We start from the raw sequence: 23868 nt of genomic DNA on the forward strand, positions 1-23868 counted from the left end.
CTGCTGCCGGTCTGTCTGCAAACAGAGGCTCTGGGGAGACCGTCCAAATTCAAAGTTACCAGCTCTCCCGGAGCTGGGGCAATGGGGTGAAGACCCGGGGGCTTCTCCCAGACACGGAAGGGTGATCCCTTGGGACGCCCGCACTCACCGGGGCCGGGTGGCGGGGCTGCCGGCTTCCCTGGGCCCCTGGGTGCTTCATGCTCGGGAGCTGGCCCCTCCGTCGGCTCCCCGCTGCTCCCCTCGCTGTCTTCCTGACCTGAAATGACACACATGAGAAGCTTCCATCTGCACGGAGACTCACCATACCCCCCGCCTTCCTATCCTCACATTTTTGGCCCAGAAAAACTGCTTCCTTCTGTAGTCTGTCGTTGGCACGAAGCGCCGTTCCCTCCCTGCACCTGTCCTCCTCCGATCCCATCTCTGCCACCCCAGACTCGGCCCTGGAAGCCCTTCATGGAAAGGTTCCCACGGGAGCCACGTGTGACGGCGGCCCACCGGCCGCCAGTCACAGAGGAGACTCGGGCCTACACTGCCCCGTCTGCGACAGACCTCAGAGTGCCACCTGTGTGCCGTCTCTGGCCTTACAGACACGGCCCAGGGCTTCCCAGTTACAGTGCGAGGCAGCAGCACCGAGGGACAGTCAGACTCTCAGGACGTGGGTCCCGAAAGTGGCTTCCAAGCGGCCTCGGGAACGACGGAGCGGGGCCCAGGCCCCGAGAGCGGCGGCGCCCCCGTCAGTGCCAGGACTTCTGCGCTGACGGACTTCAGGTCGCAGCGAAGCAGGAAAGGAAGCACAAGCGAGCCTCACTTAAAACAACCACCAGGAGAAACACCGGCCCAGGGAGGAGCTGCCTCGCTCCGGTTAGACTGAGATAAAAATCAAAGCCACGAGCTCCACCTGCGTGGCACGTGGTGCGTGGCCCGTGGTGGTGGGAGTGCCACTGTCACCAACCAGGAACCGGCTCCAGGTCGGGCTCCGGGGAGTCCCGTGGGGGCCGTCCCTTCCCGCTACAACCCGAGGGACAAGGGACGAAGCTGTGACGGGGAGACATCACTCGGCCTGCAGGTGGCCGTGCGGGCACGCCCCTTCACGCGTCCAGCTTCAGGGACGGTGGCAGCACTTTTGGCTTAAACCTCAGAAGGTCCGCAGCTCCTTACACGAAATCCGAAATGAAATGAAATCACCAGGAGAAGCTGCAGGGAGGGGTGAGGACAGGGGTTCGCTGTGCGGGGCCCAGGCAGATCTGTCCGTGCACGCTGCAGCGGTGGCTCTCTGACCGGTGGCACTGGGGAAAGCAGAGAAACTAGCTGAATCTGACGTCAGAGCAGGCCAGTCTCGTCTGAGGCCTGCCGCCGGGTGCACCCACCTGCTGGAGGCCCCCGCCGCACAGAGGCGCCCAGCATCCCTGCCCCTGAGCCCTGGGCCGCGTGCTCTCAGCCTCGCTGTAAATCCCACTCCTTGCCCGGGTCGGCGTATACGGGGGTCTGAGCTGCTGCAGCTGGACAGTCCTGACTGAACCCTGGCGACCCAGCAGGCATGGTGCCGAGGATGAGGAGCGTGGGATGCTGCAGGAAGGCCCCCGACAACACCCACGTCTCCCTGAGCACAGGTCACGCCACACTTCCTTCAGGAAGGGGCAGGGTATCAGGACAGGGGCCCGCCCAGCTGCAAACTGATGGTACCAGGACCACAAGGTACCCACGCCTTCCCTCCGTCTCTCCCAGCAGGAGGAAATGCTTCTAGAAAGGCCTCTTCCCGAGGCCCAGGACTGGGGGCCCACCCCCCCGGGAGCTGCGGGAGGAGCCTTCCACGAAGTGTGAGCTAGGTCCCGGCCCGGCCCCTCCCCATGCCTGGGCGCGATGTGCCTGGGAGGGTGGACAGCCCCCGTGCGCGCCCAGCACCGCCCTCAGGACAGAGGTGGCCTGCCGGGTGGACCTACCTGTGCCTGGCCCGTGCCAGGTGTGCCCGGAAGACGGACTGGATGGTGGTGATGGCCTCCTCTTGCCCCGGGTCACCCCCGGCCTGGACGACGGGGCTCAGAACGTGGGGCGAGGGGGAGGCCTGCGGCAGTGACAGTGGGGAAGGAGCCGCTGGAGACCTCCGCCACCTTCCCCCCCAGGCCCTCAGTGCCAGGTGAGAGCACGGCTCCGAGTCAGGTGGTTCCCCTCGTTCCTAACTACTTCGGCGGAGCTTCCTGGTTGCAGGTTAATTCTTAGACTCTAGAGATTCTTAAAGTGCATGTCTGGGTGTTTTCACGGGGGGGGGGGGCTGCTACAGAATGCTCCTGTCTTTGCTGTGTTTTCAGCTTATGTCTCAACTGCGAGGCGGACGTGGTGCTGCTGCTCCCGCGCTCAGAGCGATCTGCAGCCTGAAGCCCAGGCCAGCCGTGACCCCTCGGGCAGCTGAGGCTGCACGCGCCTCGGGGCGGGGGGTGAGGCGGGACGCGAGGACCGCAGGGAGCCTGCGCCTGACTCGTGGGGATGTGTGAAGAGAAACGGAGGCAGAGCTCAGAAGGTGGGGTCTGTGTGCAGCCCCCGAGGGTTACCTGGCTGGGAGGGCTTGGCACGCTGGGGGGATGCGAGCCGCACGCTCTGCTCGATAGCAGCTTCGCCCGCGCTAGGTGCCCCCGGAAAGCCGCCTGCAGCACGGTAGCTGCCTGGCAGGAGAGGAGGGAGAGGTGGAGTCAGCTTCCCCAGAGGACGGCAGGTGCAGCTCACGGGAGGTTCCAGAGGGAAAATGCCTTCCCTTCCTCCTGCGTGATCACGGGCATATCTGAAGGAGCCCCTGTCTCCTCTGCTCACCCAGGATCTCCTACAGCGAGAAACACACCAACCCTCCGGGGAGAGAAAGGCCCAGACGCCCGAGCCCACCGTAAACGGGATCTTGGAGGGTGAATGCATCACCCGTTAAACGCCCGTTAAACGCGATTAGGCGGCTGCTAACGTTAACCCGCGTTTCACACACAGTTTCGTTCCCACGTAGAGACGGTTATTCCGTGTGGGAGCAGACTCTTCTGCTTCTGCTTTTAGAAGGTGGACGCCTTCTAGATCAAGCAGGGAGGAGCACGATCGCAAACTATCGCCAAGGGGTTACCCATCCTTCGGCCTTAATCTTGAATGTTTTCTTTAGAAATACACATGGATGAGCGAGATCAATGCTCTGGATTTTCAATGATCCTGCCTCCAGCCCTGGTTAAAACTACCCCTGATGGGGGCCACTGGGGAGAATGGCCCCCTACCAGCACGCTGAGTCCTGGCACTCGGGCCTGCGTTCAGCGGCTCAGACACTTCCACCATCACAGTCCCCCAAAGAAAACACCTTTGTTTTTCTTGAAGGCCAGTTGGGGGAAATGCCACAGCCTTGGGGGTGGGAAACAACAAAGGGAGGTGAAAGAACATGGGTCATTAAGGACAAAGTAACCCCCTAAAAGCAGCTGAGTACTGCAACTAATGCACAACACCTGGCTGCCAGGACAGCTTCTGCGTCCGCTGGCGGGCGAGGCTCACTGACCAGAGACCAACAAGCAAGACAGAAAGGGGACAGAGTGTCCACCTGGGTCACAGATGCTCCACACAGCCCTCTGAGGAACCCCCAACCATTCCCGCATTCAAACACTGAAGGTACCACTCTGGGAAAAGGGACAGAGTGGTGGCAGAAAGATAGAGAGTGTCCCCAAGTCCATGGAACTTAACGTTCTCACGCGAGAGACAAGCAATTTTAAAAAAAAGGTTAAGTATCAGGCAGGGGTAAACGCCCTGAAGAAAAACAAGGCAGGGCGAGGGGCTGGAGAGTGACAGGGTGCGGGGCCCAGAGAAGGCCACGTCTCAGAGGAGACCTGGACACAGCGAGGGAGCAGGGCCAGCGAACATCGGGAGAAAGGGCCTCCTAGGCAGAGGGGGCAGCGAGCACAAAGGCCCTGTGGCAGGAACAGCCTGGGTATTTTAAAGGACGCCAGAGATGCCTCCGGACCGAGCAGGGCTGGAGGGGTGGCCAGAGAGGGTCGCAGGTAGGACTTCAGGGAACAGCTTGGGTCTGCTCCAGGTGTGAGAGGAAGTTGCTGTGGAGTGATGTGATTTACCACTTACAAACGTGGCCCTGGTGTCTGCACGGGGAACGGGCCGTGGCGGTGGGGCAGAAGCAGAAGCGGGGCGGTGAGGGGGCTGTGAGACGGTCCCAGGGCTTATATCTGCGCCGCCCACAGCAGACCCCGCTGTCCGCTTCGAGTTCCGGTCACACCCCGTTCTCTCTTCCTGAGCAAGACACACCCTGACTCTCACTGGGGCTTTGCTGGAGCGAATTCTTCCACCCAGGAGGCCCGTCCTCTGACTTCCCAGTCCAGTGAGTCCCTGCTGGTCTCCAGGGCCCCCTGCAGGGACAGTCCAGCCTGGGCAAGCAGCCCCTCGGCCGTGGGTGCGGCCCTGAGCCCACCTTCTGCCCTGGACTGGAGCTGCCTGTTTGTCTCAATGTCTCTCTGTGTCCTGAGGGCCCCCGGCTTGCTGGACACAGAAGTGATGATCAGTAAAAGTGTGTTTAGAGAGTGAATGAGTGATTGCATTCTGAAAGTGTGAAATTATCCAAGTATTTATTTGGTGTTAATGTCACTCATGTGTTTTAACTCAATGTTGGGGTCTGCCCCGACTTTGTGAAAACAAGCACGCAACGATGTTTCTTGAGGCCCGCCCCCACCACCCCACGACCACCTGAACCAAAGTAAAAATACGCATCTTGAAATTGGTGAAATAAAACTTGCTTACCTCACTCAGAACAGCCTTATTTTTCTGAATTAAAGAGATAAGTTATGAATTAACACGATGAACTTTTTTATAATACAGTGCTCATTTCTTGATTCTGTCCCTGCCACAGCCAACAGTGATGAAAAAGCAGAGTCGGGGGCCCCTCCCTACCTCCCACAGCAGAGGGGCTCCGTGCCTCCCTGACGCCTGTCCCGCAGCTGACGGAGCTGAGGGAGCCAGACACGCCTGCGACAGCGAGGAGGCAGTGGCCGTGATTAGGAAGGAGAGTCACAGTGGAAGACGAGGGTGTGTTGGGGGCGTCTGTGCCGCTTGGCCAGCTGTGTGGCGAACAAGTGACTCACGGGGACCAACTATGATGCGGGCGTCCTGGGCTCCAGATGAGGAAGCCGCTTCCCCCAGCTCAAGCTGCCCTAACCCGGGGTGACCTCTCTGGGTGCTCACAGAGCGGCTGGGCGCTGCCGGCTGGCGATGCTACGCAGGGGACTCGCAGGCAGGGGTCTGGGTCGCCGGCTCCCAAGCCTGAGCAGCCATCAAGACCGGCAGGGGATGTAAGAAGAAAGACCCAGCCACACCCCCGACACACTGAAGCAGCACCGCCAGGGTGGGCTCCGAGGATGTGTGCTCTTAGGGATGTGGGTGGAGCCCAGTCCTTCCGACGACGTGCAAGCCCCAAGCACAGGAGTCAGGAGGTCACCAGGCTCCAGCCTGGAGGCCAGTGGGGGAAAGGCCTTGGCGGTCTGATGGGAGCCGTGGGCTGGGGCAGAGCTCTTACGCCGAGCAGAAGGATGGCATTTGCAGAGGGCACACACCCTGCCCGCCCCCACCCCAACCCCCCACGTCATCTGAAATGACCGAGTGAGGTAAGACCAGCGAAGGATGCAAAAGCTGGCAGCCATGATGCTACCCAGAGACCGAAGTTAGAATCACAGCAGGGGACCACCTGGTTTCATGTGAGTCTTACAGTGAGGCATCACCTATGAGTTGTTCTTCCCCCAAATCGTTTTCAACCTGAATTGAATCAAGCCTGTGGACCTAACTCCCCATTTACAGGGAGGACAGGGGACAGGGGAGCACTGAAAGGACACCAGAAGCCATCTGATCCCAGGTGGGGGATAGGCTCCAGGACCCCGCCTGCACTCTCCAGGACGTCTTTAAAAGGGTAAGGGCAAACCACACTAAAGAGACTTCAACAACTGAGTGTAGTGCTCTCAGTGGATTCGGACCCGAGTCCAGCCTTGGTTGGATCCTGGTTTGAAAATGACAGTTACAAATGGCACCTTTGGACAGGTGGGAAATGGGACCACAAAGAGGATGTTAGGTGGTACTGTGAAACCGTTCAGCTTCTCAGCTGCAGTCATGGCTCTGTGGTTAAGCAGCACACCTCATTCTCAGAAGATACACGCTGGTCTCATAATGCCTAAAACTTACTTCCGAATGGTTCTGGAAAAAATAGTACGTCTCGAGAAGAAACACGGCTAAGTGAACTGTTGCTGACTGGAGGTAGTGGACAGGAACTAGTACACGGGGGGGCGGGTGTGTGAATACACTGAGCTCTTTCAAAACTTTTCTACATTTTGTAAGTTTGCTTAATAAAAGTCGGGAGGAAACAATGATTAAAACCCTCCACTGGCAGCCTTTGGAGCTAAGATCTTATAAAATCCAGATGAACAGAGAAGTCCAGTTCCTGTCTGTCTGATCAGCTGGGGAACAGGGCTGTGCTGTGCTTTACAGAACTGGGGAGCTCGTCCACAGCGTTCAGTCATCGCAGGGCAGGACGGTCATCAGCGAGCCGCCCTGGAGCTGAGAAAGGAAACCGCGCCTCCCTCCATGAGAGGACGCCGGCCGTCCCCCTCCTGGCCTATTGCCCGACGTCGCCCCAGGCACACAGGGACCCAGTGCAAGCCCACAGCCCCTGCTGCCCCCGGCCCAAAGGTCCGAGACTCACAAGCGCAGTCCTGTCCCGTCACCCACGTCACCCACGCCATGGACCTCTGAGGAGCAGCCCCGAGGCCTGCAGTGCTGGGAAAACCCCTCAGCTCGGTCCCACGGTCTGGTGGGCTGCACCCAGAGCCGGTGTCCCCGGACTCAGCTCACTACATGTGTGCCCATCAAGGAGGGGACCGAGGCCTCCGGACAAGTCACTGCCTCGTCCCATCCAGCAAGCGGAGCAGGCTGCTCCTCCAGGAGGGGGGAAGGGACCCCTTGGCTCCCCCTCCCCGGCTCAGCCCCCCTACACAGCTCCGCCTTCACTCCCCCCGCATGGCTCCAGGTGTGGCTTCCTCGCTCCCCTCCGCCCGAGGTCCGGTCCCTTCTCTGCGAACATTCTGCTCCCTTACATTTCCCCACGTGTCAGCCACATCTGGCACGTAGCCCACCTGGGGAATGGGCCCAGTAGGTGTGGGCACGTCAGCACGTGAACAACGAAGGCGCGGCCGCGGGCAGCTCGCTCACCTGGCGCCGGTACACCTGCCACCGGCTCTGCAGGAGCCGGGCCGCGGCGTCTCTCCTCCCCGCAGAGCAGGCAGAGGGTGGCCGGGAGGGGCCACCCTCTCTCCAGTCACTGTCGGGCCCCGGGCCCGGCTCCGAGTCCAGCTGGGAGGGTCTGACGGTGGGGCTTGGGGGCCGGGGTTCTTCCTGGGTCTGCAGAAAAGCCAAGGTGTGACAGGCGTCAGAGCGGCAGCGGGGAGGGCCCCGGGCGGGGCGGCAGGACATCAGGGCAGCGCTTGACCTGACGCGGGGAAGCTTATCAGACTAGACTTTCTGATTTACAGGAAAACCCGTGTCCTCACCGCTCAGCGTGTCAGACGACAAAGAAGTCTCTGGAGAAACAACAAGCTCGCTAGTGAGCAGGGTGACGCTGGGTTTGGTCAGCCCGGGGGCTCCGTCAGGCAGGGCTCCCTGCGGGAGGAGGGCGGTCGCCCGCCAAGTGTCCGGGAGGCGGCTGGCTCCCACAGCCGGAGCGCACTTCCCCAGCTCAGCGCATCTGTGCGTTAGCGCAAGAATGACCTGCTTCTCCAGGGTCCTTTTTCGGTCTTTTATAGCCCAATGCTGGGCTACATGAATGGGACTTCTGAGATGAAAGGCTTGGATTTTAAGACAGAAAGAAGCAAGAACTGCTGCTGTGGCCATCAAGACACCACTGACTTCCACCACTGAAGGGGCCAGATTCATTACCTACGAGAGAGCACCTTCCCATAAGCATAAACACTTGGGTGTGTCCTCACGTGGAGGGCGGAAGGCCAGCTCAGCACAGACGCCCTTCTCAGCGGAGGAGGCCCCACGCAGAGATGCCGTTGCAAGCGCTCTGAGTCCGTGCCCTGTGAGGCCGAGAAGCTGCAACCCCACGCCCGGCCCAGGAGGCCTGCCCTCCAACTAGGCGCCGTGCCCCGAGCCGACCAGCCGCTGTCATCACTCTCCAGGCTGCTCCAAGTTACTTCTGCCAAGATTCCCCACACAGCCTCTAAGACAGGCCTCGTCTCCCCTCCTCCCCGACCCAGCACAGCTCCAGCCCTGTGCTCCACGGAGGAGTCCGTCCCGCGTGGCCTGTGCTGCTGTGAGCAAGAAGGCAAAACCCGTGACTTAGAAGATAAAGGAAGACGAATTTACTCAAAGAACTCCTGCCAGACAGCTGAAAGGATTTCAACTTCGATACATACAAAAATTCCTCGAAGCGCTGTTAAAAACGGACCCACGTCACCTTGTTTAAACCTCCGATTACTCATCCACAGCCGAATCCTGGGAGCTGGTTCCCCTGTCTGGAGGAACACAGAATCTTCCCAATTAATCCCATCCTCTTTCCTTAAAATGGAAATGCTTTCCAAGCAGGGAAAAAACTCAAAACTAAACTTTGAAAATAAATACTGAGGGTAATTTTGACACCCAGCAAATCTCCTAACCCAGCCCCCAAACAGGGGAAAGGCAGACACTAAGGCTGCAGCCCCTTGAGGAAAAGGACTCTCATCGGGGTCTCTGCCGGCCCGGCCCCCGGCTCCCATGAGCCAGCGGTAACGGAGCTCAGGGAAAGGAGGGGAGCCTGCTGCACGGGCTGGACCCTGTCCAGTCGGTCAGCGCCGGAGGCCCTCAGGACAGGAGGCTACACCCGGCTCTCTCCCGGGCAGGATCTGTGTCCAGTGGATGCACAGGGAGGAGGTCAGGGCTGAGATGACCTTTCCTCCGTCTCCAGGTCAGCACCTTGATAAGACACCAGGACACACTTGTTTTCCTTCCGTTCTCGGTGTCTGCGGAAGGCCTGAGCGGGAGGAGGGAGGAGTCCACGAGAGCCAGAGGGATTCCTCAGACAAAGCCGTTATGCCACTTCCGGGGGACGTGGAGAATATTTTTCTCCCTAAGGGATACACAACTTTGGGGGGTGGGAGCCTGATAAATGAGCACAGCCATCCACGTCCCCTGGTGTTGGGTGCCTCCCAGGGGTCAGCGCTGCCCGAGGCGGACAAGTCATAAGTCGGCCAGCACCGGGAGCACCCCACTTGGAAAGGATTTTCACAGCACCCGGAAAGGGACACGGCACCTCCAGAAGACACACAGTGCAGCTCCGCCCATGACACGCCCCGGCCGTCAGCGGGTCCCCTCAGCCTCCTGGCATCCCCCTGGGGCCACCAGTGCAGGCATTCGGGGAAGCAGGCGTCTCCTGAAAACGGACCATGGCGCAGAGTGGCCCAGTTCCTGGACGCAGGGACAGTGGTTCTATGGCACCCAGAACGTTATCCAGAGCACTGGAAGCTCCACCGTGGAAATGCGCCCACGCGGATAACACAAGAAGTCTGCTTTAGCAAACGACAGCTTCAGAAGGGATGGAGGCGGACTCACACTGTCCAGTCCACACCTGGCCAGCAGGACACGCGGGATCGAGGGCACGGCACGAGCGCCGGGGGCTCCTGCTAGCACGTGCCAAGAGAGCCACCTTCTTTGGCCTGTCGGTGGTGCTGTGGTGCTCCTCGGCGTCTCCAGATCCCCTGTCAGCTCTTCCTGAGCCAGAGCTGCAGCACCTGCAGCGTCTTCGGCCAGAAGAAGATTCCAGCTGAACAAGAAAGCCTTGGAAGAGGGGACCAGTCCAGAGTAAAAAGAAAAAAAAACACTTCTGTTTTCAGCTCTCAGCAGATAACTCCATGCTGAGCCTGGGACGCCTTCCTTCTCCTGGTGGCCAGAGACAGTCCGGTCAGGATCCTGGCTCCCGAAGCAACAGAACTCTTGGCTAAAATGTGTCCTAGGTGAAGCCCCGCCGCCCAAGGAGACTCGGCATGTCACTCAAACCTTCAGTCGGGGCCGCAGAAGAGGGACGGCAGAGGGGCTGCGGCACTGACTGTCCCTCCCCGCGTGCCCCGGGCGGGCCGCCCCGCCAGCTGGCTCTCCCATCGGGCACGCGCGCCCCACGGCACTCCTGGAGCGGGCTGCAGCCGCGGGGTTCCAATCCCTGTTACTAGTTTTCTGTATTAACAGATACAGGATCATACCTGCCATCTGGAGAATCCACTAATTGGGAAAAAAGGGTTCGTGAGGAGACATATTCTAGCCACCAGAAGTCTGAGTGCAGGTAGCACTGGGCCAGCGGGAACCAAAGGGCCCCCTGGGACCCGCTCGCCTTCGTGTCCGGAGAAGTGGAGGGAGCAAGGGGCCAGGGATGGGGGGAGGGGTTGCCCAGACCGACCGCCTACCTGCCCACAGGTCCTGCCGAGGGAACCACCACTCAGCAGTGCTTCAGTACCCAGAGCAGGTGCAGGGACGGGAGAAGCCACGCTTTCCCCGCCTGGCCCGTGTCAAAGGCAGACGCTGAAACCAACACTAAACACGCAGGGTTCCTCACTGAGGGTTCACGCCTCCCCTCCAGCCCTTCTCAAACTCTTTCTCACCTTCTAACGGACAACCCTTGTTGGACGTTTAAACTTTTTATACGTTTCAAGTTTTGGTTAAGATCTTCACTCACCAACTTAACAATCTAAGACACGAATACTCATTTGAAAAGTCCATTAACTGGCAATTAGTTAGTCCAGAACTCCAGGATTCAAGGCACAATTGATAGAAATCGATGGTGATGATAAAAGGAAACTGGACTGTCAGTGCTGGAGTCAGGAGAAACTCTGGGTACAGAAACAGCCAGAACCGTCACGCGTCAGCTTAGAGTCCCACCATGCCTGGACAGGAGATGAAACTGCAGCCAAACCATACCTCAGGAGTCATTTCCACGCGGTCATCTTCCTCTTCATTCTTCATTTCTTCCAATTCTCGAAACTTCTTGGTGAGTGCTCGAATTTCTTCTCTGAAGTGGGAAGGGAAAAAAGGACTCCTTACTGGTCGCCATGCTGTGTAAGACGCCTATACGTGACAGGAGGGGTGGCAGCCTGCGATGTGGGCACCGGCCAGCACCCGACTGCCCTGGGGACCGCTCCGGAGACCCCACTGGACCCCACTCCCGGCACAAGTAGGTAGGAGCGGAAAAAGTACCAATTGCTTGAATGATGAGTAAGTGTCACTGGGGGTTTTTAATGGAAGGAAACACAACTCTTGTCCTCGCCACAGATTTTAAAGGCAAAGCGAAAATAATTCTGTGCTGTATACCTGCCCCTGCTGATTTACCTGAATTCTAGCCTTCGGACAAAATCTAGTCACATTTATTCTGAAAATAAAATTTTTAATTCATCTCAGTAACTTGTTTCTCACTAACTATTCTGAGTGCTAAATATTTCTTAGATTTCTAATCTACTTTTTTTGGGTGATTGAGATAAAATCCATGTAACATAAAATTCATTAAAGTATGCAATTAAGTGGCTTTTAGCGTGGCCACAATGTTGTTCAGCTATCAGTGGTATCTGATTCTAGAACATTTCTATCATCCCGGAAGAAGCCCCTCACCTGTCACCCACTCCCTCCCCTCGCCTCCCCAGCAACCACTAATTCAGTCTGTCTCCACGAACGTGCCTCCTTTGGCTACTTCTGAATCACACAACATTCGGGCTTTCCTGTCTGCTTCTCTCATTGAGCCTCATGTTTCTGAGGTTCGTTCACATTGTAGCAGGTGTTTAACTTCATTCCTCTGGATGGATACACTTCCGTTTCTTTATCTACGCCTCAGCTGATGGACTTTTGGGCTGCTCCCACTTTTTGGCTGCCATGAACAGTGATAAACACAGGCGGGTGGGAGCTGACTGACATTCGGACGGAGTCCTGACCGGGGTATGGAATCTGGGCACGCTGAGCCTGCCCATGATGGACGTGCGGGAGGAGGATGCGGGCAGGGGAGTTGGCCGTGATGCCAAGGGGGCAAACGCTGGCCCAACCATGAGGAGCCTTTCCCCAAAGTCTGGATCTTTGCTCTGGAGGAAACAGCAAACCGCTGAGAGCCGTCAGAGGAGGAGCAACGTGATGGGGCCTAGGCTTTGGAAGAGCCGCCCTTGAGGCTGGGCTCAGAGCAGATGGAGGGGCGGGGCAAGGGGCAGGGAGGGCCTGGAACTGTGTCTTCTGACTTAGTCCACTCACCTCAAAGCCTCCTCTCTCTCTTTTCTCTCCTTCTCACCCTCCTTCATGTTTTCCAGCTCCTTCTGCAGATCCGCCTTTGTCTGCAGGAGCTGCTTCACTTCCAGACTGAACAGGGAACCAGAGACATTTCAGCACCATTAAAACCTCTGCTCACCGTTACCCGGGTCATCACAGAGCAGGAAGAGCTTTCAAGAAAATATGTGTGTAACCTCCACACTCATGATGGGAGGATGGAGAAAAGCCCTTCTTGGTAATGGCAGGGAGCCGGCAGCAGACCCGAGTCCTGATGCCAGCTCATTCAGGTGTTTACTGGGCACCTGCTGTGTGCCAGCAACTGTCAGGTGCGGAGCCACTGGGTAGGTGCTGGCCCTGCTCTCACAGGCCTCACCGTCCTGGGGGAGAGGCATTCACCCAGCGGTCTCACAATTAGCGCCTGTCCCTGAGATGAGTGCTGCCATGGGCCCGCCACCGACTGGGTGGTGGCACAGCCTGAGCTGAGGCTGGAGGACAAGGGGTACCAGGTACCTCCAACCAAACGGCTTAGATGGGCTTCCTGTGCCCCAAGGGCGACACGTGGCTTTAAGACAGCCACTTCTTACTGTGGTGCTGACGTCACAGGACTGAGACTCAGCACACGAGTGTCACACAGTCAGGGCTCCACGAACAGGAGCTGTTTAAGCGACGGCCTAAGAGGTCAGAGACGCTAGCTACCATTCAAAATGACAGCCTGTTTCTACAAGACCCCATCATTGCGTGGATGTTACACTTGGACTGGAGGTGAAAAAGCAGGTGGGGTGTGACACACTGTTCTGCTGTGACCAGAAGGCACCAGAGACAGGTCCTTCTCAGATCTAACCGTGTGAACGAGTCACCAGGGGGTCTCACTGTGAGCAGACCTGGAGTCAGAAGATCTGGGCCAGGCTGACGTAACCAGCCCCCAGGTGGGTGGGGCCTGACAGCCTGCATCTCTCACAGCCCCAGGTGGGCGGGGCCCGAGGGAGCACATCTGTCCAGCCCCCCGGTGGGTGGGGCCCGCATCTCACAGCCCCCAGGTGGGCAGGGCCCGAGGGCCCCCATCTCTCCAGCCCCCAGGTGGGCGGGAGCAGGCCCTCTCCCCGAGGCCAGGCACCAGTGGTGCCGGACAACGGACAACGTACTCCCTTTCCTGCAGCTGGGTGTGCAGGGCATTCCGCTCGCCTTTCAGGCTCTTCACCGCCCCCCGCAGACGCTCGCCCTCCTCCTGCCGGTCTGGCCGGTCCAGGCGCATCTGCCGGGGCCCCACGGAGCTGGACGCGGAGTGAGCAGGAGGGTTGGACCTGACCACCTCTGAGGCGTGGGATTTGAGGCTTTCCATCGAACTCATTTTCTGGAGGCAACAGACATCTGTTAGACGTTATTTCTTATTTCACTTTCCCAGAAAGGAGACAGTGGCCAAGGAGACACTCATCCCGAGCAAGGGACTGGGAAGAGCTCCGCACGCGGCCTGAGGGCCTGGGACGCTGGCCGGGGGCAGCTCTGCTCCGCCAGAGTCCCGGGGGCCGAGGGCAGGGCGCCCACCAGCACTCCCTCCCGCCCCCGGAGCGGAGCGGGGAGCGCAGACCCGGCCTTAGAGAGCGAGGGCGAAGGGAGGTGAATCCATAAACCAGTTTTCTTTGCGCTCATCGATCCTCTTATCTCCCTAAACACCTGGAAATTTCAGCCCTTCTGCTCTCCCGTCAGCCCTGCTCTGCCAGCCGTGGACACCAGCAGCTTCAGGTTCCTGCCGGGCAGCATCTCCGGGTACGCGGAAAGGCGCTGCCCCACCCGCTCCTGGACCTCTGGGGGCCTTTCTTTCCTAACAGGCTTGATTTTTAAACTACCCCCAACTAAACTTCTTAAGTCTTCTGCTTTGTAAACACGTGAAATTGTTATTTTTTATGTTCCTCTCTCTGTTTACTCTGCTCAGCCAGACAACTGACAGCTCTAACTTGATATCTGACCAGTACTCGAAAGGCATCGACCCTTCTGATCAACTTCAACAGCATCGCCCTGATTACACGTGCAAATTCACGGGGTGGGGGGCTGCGAGGAAATGTTAACTTCCTAACTTTTCTGGATGGCAAAGTGCGGATGCACAGTTTTCTGTGAGTTCAGACAGTATACAAGCGGTGAGCGAAACCATCTGGTAAGTGACTGGCAGTAAAAAGCCCCCGGGGCGGGTGGATGTACGTCGGGCTGGGTTTCTGACGGGCTCTGGGATTCCATGCACCCACTACGGCTGCGCACGGAAGTTGGAAACGGTGCGGGCTGAGCGTACCTTGACACCTGTGACGCGAGGGGCAGGAGCGGCTCGGCCGCTAGGTCTTGCCTGGACCCTAGGAGCCTCCTCTCGCCAGCGCGTCCCGTGTGCCGTCCGGAGACAGACAGCCACTGTTTACATGCTCCGTGAGACCTGTCTCCCTCCATAAGGCCCCCGTCTGTCCCCCGCATTCTGATGCCCCAGCACTCTCACAGGGTGGTCCTGAGCAGGGAAGGTGACGTGACAGGCCCACCACTCACTTTCTCCAGCTCTGCGATCCGCCGGAGCAGCCGGGGCTTACTCCACTCCACGTAATCTGAGGGCAAACGGGGTTGGACGGTCACCCTTCGTACAGCCCTCCCGAGGGGCCCCTTCATAAGGACCCCCCAACCCCCTGTCTGGAGCTCAGCCTGACAGCTCCCCTCCACTGGCTGGCCCCTGCAAGGCGGGAGCTCCACACCCAGCAGATCTGTGGCAAAGGGGGGCTCCAGGGTGACACAGTCGTCCCCTTCCCTGCAGTCATGGGCACTAATGGTCTCCCGATGCTCAGAGTGACCCCTCCCCTGACTCTGCTCCCAGCAGGCTGGGGCCCCACCAGCCCATCAAGATGGTCCTTCTCAAGCTCACTGGTGGGGTCACTCTGCCAAATCCAAAGCTCCAGTCTCAACCCTCATCCTCCCCGGCTCATCAGCACATCTTCCCCCCAACACTTCTTCCCCTAGCCTTCCGGATGCCCCGAGCACCTCTGCCCTCTGGGCACCACTGTGTGATCCCTCCCCTCCTCTCTACCCACTCACTAGGGGGTCTGACTCTCGCCAGGCCCTCTGGCCCCTGACGACCTCCAGCTTTCTCTCTCCTGCCGAGGCCCTGCCCTGACTCACTGATGCGTCTGACCCCCCTGGGCCCTGGAAGAGGACACCCGCAGACCCTCCCCGTTCCCCCCCCCGCTGCAGTCAAGGGCACCTCTGTCCTCTCAGAAGCTCAGACAAAAACCGCAGAGAGACTCCCCGTCTCACAGGCCACACCCAATCTCTGAATGCACGGAGCACCTGGCCATCTCTCAGCCCTCAGCGCCACCTGGTCCGGGCCACAGCAGCCCCTACAAGGACCATGCGGAAGCTTTTGTCTTCCCGGCCCCCCCTCCCCCACACAGCGTCCACCCAGCTCAGAAGAGGGGGTCCTTGAGAGACAAGTCAGACACTTCTCACCTCTGCTCAAACCCTCTGTCCTTTGAGTGGCCATCAAGGCCCTGTTTCTCGCCTGCCCCCACTTCTGTCTTCATTGCCACGACTCCCACCGCTACCCGGCTGGGCACTGGGCCGCCTCACTGGCCCGCAAACCTGCCAGGCACACTCAGGGCCTCTGCCCGCTGCTCCCCAGCCTGGAGTGCCCTTCCCCCGCTGTGGGCGTGGCTGTTGCTGTGTCATGGGGCCTTCCCGGACCCCATCCCAGGTGCACACCACAGCCCCTGACCCGCTGCCTCCTTCCTGTTACTATGCTTCACAGCGCTATTCCCAGCTGACGCACGCGCATTTGACCCGCTGGCTTCTCCTCCTCTGCCCGCTAGGGCGCACCTCCTCGGGGGTCCGCACACGTTCCTTCTACTCTACCTCCAGTGTCTAGAACAGTGCCTGGCACAAAGCACCACGTTTTGGAATACACTTTGAAGCAGTGTGGCCCAGTGGTCTGCATCTGCAGCCAGTGAAACAGGCCTTGGTGGCTGGGAGGGAAGGAGGGAGGGAGGGCCGGGACCCTCTGGCCGGCACCACATCTTCCCGCTGGGGGCACGGGACACGGCCCCTCTGCTGGCATCTACTCCCCCCGCCCCCACCTTGGTGGCTCTGGGAAGCAGGTACCCTTTATCTTGGAGATGGTGGGGGAGTTGCTCAGCATGCGGTCCAGGTCTTCCTTCAGGCTCTGGTTCTCCTCCGTGAGCTCCTGGACGCTGCGGGACAAGCTCAGGAAGGCACTGCTCATTTTTTTCTGCTTTTTAAGGCCGATTTTCTTCTCCACCGGAGGCCTAGGAGCAACAAGACCAAGTGGCCAAGGCTGAGTTCCTCAACTGGCTCAATCCATGTCCAGACTGAGGGGCAGGCATGTGATGTCCTGGGGGCTCAGAGCGGTTTCTGCAGACTGAACAGGGAACACTAACTTTGAACCCCAGGCAGGAAGCTGTTATCCCCCCCAATCCTCCTCATTAGCAAACCCGTGTAGCAAAATACTGCATCCAGCCATTAGTGGTCGGTTTTAAATAGTGCCACTAAAAAATGCATGGAAATTTCTTGTCTCTATTGTTCCAAATGTACTGAGATACTAGTTTTGATTTTGCCTCTTATTCCACAAAGTCTAAAATAGTCGCTCCCCATTACTCATAGATTCCAAATCTGCAAATTCGCCTACTCACTAACATGTATTCGTAACCCCCAAATCGACAGCTGTGTGCCTCTGTGGTCACTCTGAGGCACGGGCAGAGGGGAGGTGTGTCTGAGCCCTGGGCGGGCACCTCTGGTCTCAGATCTTGTGCTGTCAATAGGGTGGCTTTCGTGGTCTACCTGGCGCATCACGTTTGTGCTCTCTGTTGGTGGTTTCACCATTTTAAATGGTCCTTGCAGTGCAGTTCGCAGTCACTAAAAGGCAGTGACTCAGGAGGAACCACACGTGTGTGTTAGACCAGCTTTGTTCAGCCCGAGTCACAGCGCAGCTGGTCGTGCATGCAGCATTGATGAACCAACAATTTACATGAAATATAGTGTCCTTCAATAGGAACACACACAAAGGCAGGTTTCATGCTGCCCGGCTGACGGAAATGCTGTGACCACTCCGGGAGCAACGGGAATCGACTGTGACTCCTGCCTGGCCCTTTACAGAAAGTTTGCCAACCCCCATTCTAAACGACTAGGGGGAAACGGAAAAACGGGAGAGCGTGCCTGGCAGTGTCCGTGCTCAGCAATGTCAGCGACTCACTGCAGGGGGCCGGGACCACTCCTTCCTGAGTCTGTTAAAAGCGCGATGTCATCTCGGAAAGGATAAGGGGTAAAGGAAATCGACCAGATAAGGAAACTTTGGTGTCTCTCTTAGGAAACCTGCGTGGCAAGGTGAACTCATACTTGGTATTAAATGCCTTCCTGGAAGGAAGGTCTGCTTTGAAATTAGGTCTGTTTCCTAATGCTCAGCTGGAAATGTTAAGCAGTTTGAGCGCTGAACACGCTGTTCGGCGTCAGCGCGTGGCTGTAGTGAGGGCACAGCTGCACCGTCCCAGGGGGAAACATCAGCTCTAGCCATGAACACAACAGGGCGCTGCTCCTAAGTTTTGGGCAGTGTCTGCGGTCTCCACGCAAGGCCTGCACCACTGAGGGCAGCTGACCGTGAAGGCAACCCACAAAACATGGCTCCCAAAGAGAGGGTCATACTTCTTTCCTGTCGTTTCAGAACTTGCCAGGAGAGTCTGGAGACGATGAATCTGTAAACATCAAGTTAAAATGCAGTAAATACAACATGAGACCAGCGGAGATCTTCCTCTGAGAACCCCGGGCTCAGTCCCAGTTTCTGCCCGGGGCAGGAAGTAAGCGCTATGTTGCTGACTGGAGTTCAAGTTGAGAGGGACCAGAGAGGAGGTTCCCACGGTGCATGCAGCCGGGCCAGCACGCACCCTCCCACACTCTCCCAGCTCGCACCCTGCTCTGGGCGAGAGGGCACACACCTCCTCGTAATACGTCTCCATGGCGATCCTCATCTCCTCCAAGTTGGTGGTCTTCATGTCAGTCTGCAGTTTGCTGAAAACCCAAGTTCAGAGTTAACGTGGCAGACTGCCAGCACTCCCAGGCAGAGCAGGAGGAAACGTGTTTCCCAGAACACCGGACAAGGATGGGCTTTGGAAGAGAGCTGGCTGGGTGTGTGGCGGGGGAAGCCTGGGCCGGCCCTCAGCTGGCAGGAGGCCTTGCACAAGACAGATGACGAGAGAACTCCCACCCCCACAGGGCCCTTCCATGTGGGACCAGCCACTTTCCAGGCTGAGGTAACAGACTCCCGGGGGATAGTCTCTGCTTTAAGAGGCTGTCTTTAAAAACTGGCGTAACTATGGAGAAAGACCTCAGGGTTAGACAGGACAAGTCATCTTTGGGGAAGGTGGAGAGATGTTGGCTTGTCCTCAACATTTCACAGACTTCAGGCACAAGGCTCTAACAGAGAAAGGAAAGTCAAGTCACCGAGTGCAGCAATCTGAAACACAGAAAAGCCCAGCCAACAATAAATGCTTAAAGCCGACAATTTCATTAGAGACAAAAGGGAGGGAGAGCCAGTGTATAAAGAGGGTACACGGGGCAGTAGAAAGTGAAAACCTAGATTTCCTTAAATAAACTCAGACACAGCGGGGAAAGACTGTCCCTTGGCGACCCAACATTAGGAAAGGAGTCTGTGTAGCAGCACTAGAAACAGCGCCAGGGTAGGCGGGGCACCGCACAGCAAAGACAGGCAGCGGGCGAGCGCGTGGCCCAGCGCTCGGGGCTCGCATCGAGGTCCCTAAAGTTCACGCCGGAGTAAAACGTGATCACAGAAAACGAAGGAGGGAAAGCGTTTCTCCAGCGTAACAGGACAAGGAAGGATTAGGGAGAACACTGTTCCTTGATGATCTCTGGAAGAGGGAGCAGAAAGGTGAAGCTGGGACAGGGACGTGGGCGGATGGAGGTGGGAAGCGCAGCTGCAGCTGCGGAGACAGCGAATGCGGGTGGTGAGAGCCGCAGGATGCGCCTGCACGTGCGTGTGCGCATGCGTGCGGCCCAGCCGGCCTCAGCCCACGCCCCGCCCCGCCCCGCCCCGCCCGCCGCCTCCCCGTACTTGATGGTGCTGTCCTTCTCCTTGCACTGCTGCTCCAGCTTGAGAATCCGCTGCTTCAGCCCGTTGATCACCTGCCAACGGGACACCACCGCGTCAAGCTGACCGTCCCTGCGGTTCCCCCCCAACGCCCCCAAGACGCAGACCGCCCAGTCCGCAGGCTGGGTTGGGTGTCCCCTGCCGGCGGACAGGGCAGCATCCCCAGTCCTGCCCGTTCACTCGCCGGCGTCTCTTCCTGGCTCCAGGTGCAGCCAGGAGAGAGGGGGCCAGCCGTCCGGGCCACCAGAGCAGAGTGGAGGGTGAGTGGGGGGACGGGGGTGCCCCCACAAAGCTGCAGCCTTCCCCCTCCAGCCCACTCCACACTCGCACTGCGGACGGGGGACAGCACCTACACTGGGGTTTAGATACAAAACCCAGGAGCCGAGGCCCGTGACAACTCAGTCCACAGCACCACGCGGGGAGGGAGCAGGGCTGGAGGCGGCCGGGCAGCCGGCCCCCAGCCGGGGCAGCCCTGAGGGCCCTCCCGCCCGGCTGCTTCCTGCTCTGTTAGTGCAGGCTGTGGGAGATAACACCCCTATATTCCCCAAAGAACACCCCGTTTTTTCTTCTTCAGCAGTCAAACAACTTTTTAATTGGATTTTAAGGTAGTTTTTCATTATCCTAGTAATACTTGAATATATTTTCTTGTAAAAAGAATTATAGATGAAACTACAGCCTTTGACCTCACCCCTCTCAACTAAGTATCATTATCAACTTTGTGTGTAGACCTTAGCTTACGCACGCACACACGTGTGCACAACCACAGAGATTCTGGCATTTGTACATCTGTTTACATAAATGGGATCCTCCCACACATATCGTTCTGCAACTTGCATTTTTTTTCCACTCAACAAACCGTCTTGCTACTCTGCCCGGCCAGTTCCTGCGGACTTATGTCCTCCTTCCAGGACAGGAACATACACGGTCCAGTTCCCCACCCTGCTGACAGATACTGATCCGTTACCAGTTTGTGCTACTACAAACCCCTTCAATGGAAACTCCCTGTGCACATATGCAAGTGCTTCTCTAGGGCGGATGAGGACGAGCACAAGCGTTCTGTCACAGGGCAGAGGTCTGGCAAAGGGCAGCAGAGGGGAAACTGCCCACACCCTGCGATCTACAATGTCTACTTTTAACCCACTTTAATTTAAAAAAAAAACACAGCATCAGAACAAAAATGCAAAAAGCCTTTTCTCTGTACAAGCATTCATTATTTATAGAATTCTACATTATTATAGAATTCTACATCCTCACCAAATTAATCATGTAGACATTTCTAAACGTAGCTGTACTATTATATATATATATAATATATATATTATATATATTTTTATATATATATTTATATTTAACGTATATATATATATATTAAAATGTCTTTCTGAACATGTTTTGATACAGTGGTATTCCAATGTGACTGGCTTCACCTCAAGTTTCCCCCCAAACTGGACAGCTATAAATATCCTTGTGCAGATGGCTTCTTGTACTGGATTTTTTTCTTGAGACATAGTCCTAAAAAGAGCATTATTAGACCACCAGCGGGCACAGTGTCACAGACCGTCACCGCACACGGTCACATCGTCCCGGCCTTCACAGAGCTAACGGTCACTCACTGTGAGCCATTTGGGCAAAGCTCTCAACCTCAGCTTCCTGATTTTAAAAATGGGAATTGACGTCCCCATGACAAAAAGTCGAATGTGCAAACTGTACAACTCTACAGCGTTTAAGAGTTGCTGTTATTTAAAAACTACTTATTGTGGAAATACATCGATTCGTTCGCAAGCACTTAAGCATTTACTTTGTGCTGTTTCAGCAGAGAGCTAGGCTGTAATCCTTTATTCGGAGCAGACTGCTTTTATTCCTTATCGATTTGCAGGGATTCGTTGCATATTCTGGAGAAAAACTCTGCCGCGTTCATCAGCAGTGCCCGCCCTCTGCCCCCTCCCCCTTACACTGACCCACTTTCCATTGTAGTCTTATGGGTTTTATTGTAAATCTTAAATTTATGTTCTCAAACCCATTAATCACATCATTAATGTGATTTTGTGTTCAACGATCTCAACATTGAATCCCTGCTGGTTTTCTTCTAGCATTTTGGATTTCTTATAAACATGTGCTTCCTTGACTCATATGAGATTTATTGCGATACGTTTTTCTCCAACTGCTATAGTTTATTGCCACGACATTATGGTACAGTGGTTCCATTTTCCATAATTTTGTTCCATTCAATCTGTGATGTATTATTACACAACACACAAGAGGGGTTCGTATGGGTTTTAAGGCCCTAATTATAATCTTGCTTTGTTTCCCTGTTTTAAATCAGTGTCATCTGTTAAGTCTGATGTGTTTTTTTTAGTCCCCCACTGTGATGACCCTTTCCTACAGCAGCCTTTGGGCCTCGTGGTAAGCCTACTAGCCTCCCCCCAACCCCCACCAAGGCCCCCACCGCATCTTCAGAGACCCCCCTGCAGCCCCTCCTGAAACCTGTCACTCCTCCGGGGTGCGTGCTTTACAGAAGAGGCATCCCTCTAAAGGCTGCTTCTAACACCAGATTTCAGCGGACAGGTTACCTGTTCTGCTGAGATTATACTCACCCAGCCAGTGTCAGGCCTTTTCTCTGCCAGAGTCCGAACAAAATCCGGGCCCTGCGGTGAGCAGATGGAGAAATGAAGACAAGGTGTGGTTTAGCGCCCCCTCGTGAGTCTGCTGAGGGCCCTGCGTCCCCCGCCCCCACCCCCCACCAGCATCGGGGCACGGCCACGGCCACGCAGGCCAGGAACCTACTCGGGACGGATCCAAGAGCTGTTCTATCTGCCGGTCCTTTCGGCTGTTTTCCTCTTCTAAGCGCCGAAGCTTTGTTCTCATCAGATCCACATCACTCTTCTGCATGTGTAATGACTGAAGGACAGAAGGACCACATACACGGACACACACACCGTGCACACAGACACCCAGTGAGACACTAAGTTGGAGAGGCGTTTTAAAAGCCGTCTAGTTCCCAGTCAGGGCACCGTGTGTGCGGGGGCGGGAGGGGGGGTGAGGGAGGTCTGGATGTCACCTGCCTCATTAGGGGCAGGACCACCCACACAGCTAGGAACTGCCACCCAAAGCGCCAACAGCACCCACCCCCGCCAGCCGCAAACGCTGCTCCACAAATCAGTCCTGTCAGCAGCGACTCTGGAAGGCGCCAACACGACGTGTTCTCCTCCACGTCCGCGTGGGAAAGCCCATGTTTCTGACACCGCACCTCATCATACTCTAATGTCCTTTTAAAATTCTTCTCCTCAACTAAGGCTCAGTTAGTCCGAGCTATGGTTCCCAAACGCTTATCTGTGGATGAATTTTTCACCAGTCTGTGGTGAGTTTAGAAGAAAGACTATCAATTTTTCACAAAACTAAGTTTATTTAATGTTTACAGCTCTCTTGTATTTTGAAATTGTGTCCTTCCTACTGCTTTGGACACATACAGCCCTTTTATGAAATGGTGATGGAAGGGTTAGGGTATTCCAAAGTTTTGTTTTCAACGTCCTCACTTGCAAAAGCCTTTTCCTTGTCTGTGAAGCCGCACAACCTGAAAGCGTACGGTTAAGACTGTGCTCAGAAGCCTCGTGGGGTAACGGCCGCACAGGTCGGCCAGTGCTACAGTTAGCCCACTTCCAGCATCAGCCCGCACCCAGATTAGCCAGTTATCTTGGAGGCGTCCTTCTCCTTTCAAGGGGCTTGTGGTGCTCAGAAGAGTCTGAATGTCTGAACAAACCCAGCTGCCACCACTGGAAAGACAACTCAAAGTGTGCGTCCCACTGAGGGATGCCTGGAAAGCCAGCCACATGCCCACAGTTGGCAGGAGAGATGCCTGGCTCTCGATGAGTGTTTAGTGAGTAAGTCAGTTAGTACACAGTCATTAGGAAAGAGAAGAAATCCAGTCATGGGAATTCTGCTTCCAGAGATACGGAGTGCACTCACTTTTCCCTATTCCTCCTGCTCAGTACAGCTAAAAACCTCGGTCACTGCATGTAAAGCAAACACAAGAAGACTCAGAAAGGTGGAGAGGAGGAGGAAGACTAGCCGGGACCTCAGGATCCAGGCAACGACAAGCAGGGGGTTCCTCCAGTTCTCCTTTGCCTCACATGCCCTGGCTTGGCTGCTGCAGGGGCCCACGCTGGACAAGGCAGTGGGCAGGGACAGGAAAAGCCTCTGCTCTCTGGCAAAAAGGGGCAGCCTAACAAGGCAGAAAATGCACGTACAGTAACTGCTCTGGCCCAGGGGAAGAGCGCAGGAAACACTGCTGGGGAGCCTGGACCCCAGCCTGCCAGGCTGCAGCAAGGTGCCCACCCCTCCTCACTGGGGCCGGGGGTGGGGGAAGGTGTGTCAGAGGAGGCCAACTGGAGGGCCAGGACTCTCACCATCCAGTGGTGACCAGGTCACACACAAAGCAAGATCGGCGAGTTAGATACTAACATACCAATAATTACATT

At 56.8% G+C, this 23868-nt stretch overlaps 1 protein-coding gene across 12 annotated transcripts in view; it reads right to left on the reverse strand.

Annotated features, from left to right (window-relative positions):
* IQCE (IQ motif containing E) overlaps positions 1 to 23868 on the reverse strand; it is a 41366-nt gene that overhangs the window by 2003 nt on the left and 15495 nt on the right. For 7 of the 12 annotated variants that reach the window (XM_032459924.1, XM_032459921.1, XM_032459920.1 and 4 more), the window contains 16 exons: positions 22178 to 22291; positions 21988 to 22038; positions 19358 to 19428; positions 18225 to 18297; positions 17935 to 17984; positions 16381 to 16544; positions 14785 to 14840; positions 13404 to 13612; positions 12247 to 12351; positions 10939 to 11029; positions 7207 to 7395; positions 4756 to 4779; positions 2547 to 2657; positions 1941 to 2062; positions 1159 to 1286; positions 149 to 256 (listed from right to left, as the gene is read on the reverse strand). In XM_032459924.1, the coding sequence (XP_032315815.1) occupies positions 149 to 256; positions 1159 to 1286; positions 1941 to 2062; positions 2547 to 2657; positions 4756 to 4779; positions 7207 to 7395; positions 10939 to 11029; positions 12247 to 12351; positions 13404 to 13612; positions 14785 to 14840; positions 16381 to 16544; positions 17935 to 17984; positions 18225 to 18297; positions 19358 to 19428; positions 21988 to 22038; positions 22178 to 22291 (1666 nt within the window). Of the gene's footprint in view, positions 1 to 143; positions 257 to 1158; positions 1287 to 1367; positions 1567 to 1940; positions 2063 to 2546; positions 2813 to 4755; positions 4780 to 7206; positions 7396 to 7544; positions 7930 to 10938; positions 11030 to 12246; positions 12352 to 13403; positions 13613 to 14784; positions 14841 to 16380; positions 16545 to 17934; positions 17985 to 18224; positions 18298 to 19357; positions 19429 to 21987; positions 22039 to 22177; positions 22292 to 23868 lie in introns of those variants that run through there. The other 5 variants (XM_032459918.1, XM_032459919.1, XR_004312626.1 and 2 more) reach the window with 5 other exon arrangements.

The sequence above is a fragment of the Camelus ferus genome, chromosome 18, assembly GCF_009834535.1.
Source record: "Camelus ferus isolate YT-003-E chromosome 18, BCGSAC_Cfer_1.0, whole genome shotgun sequence".
NCBI lineage: Eukaryota > Metazoa > Chordata > Mammalia > Artiodactyla > Camelidae > Camelus > Camelus ferus.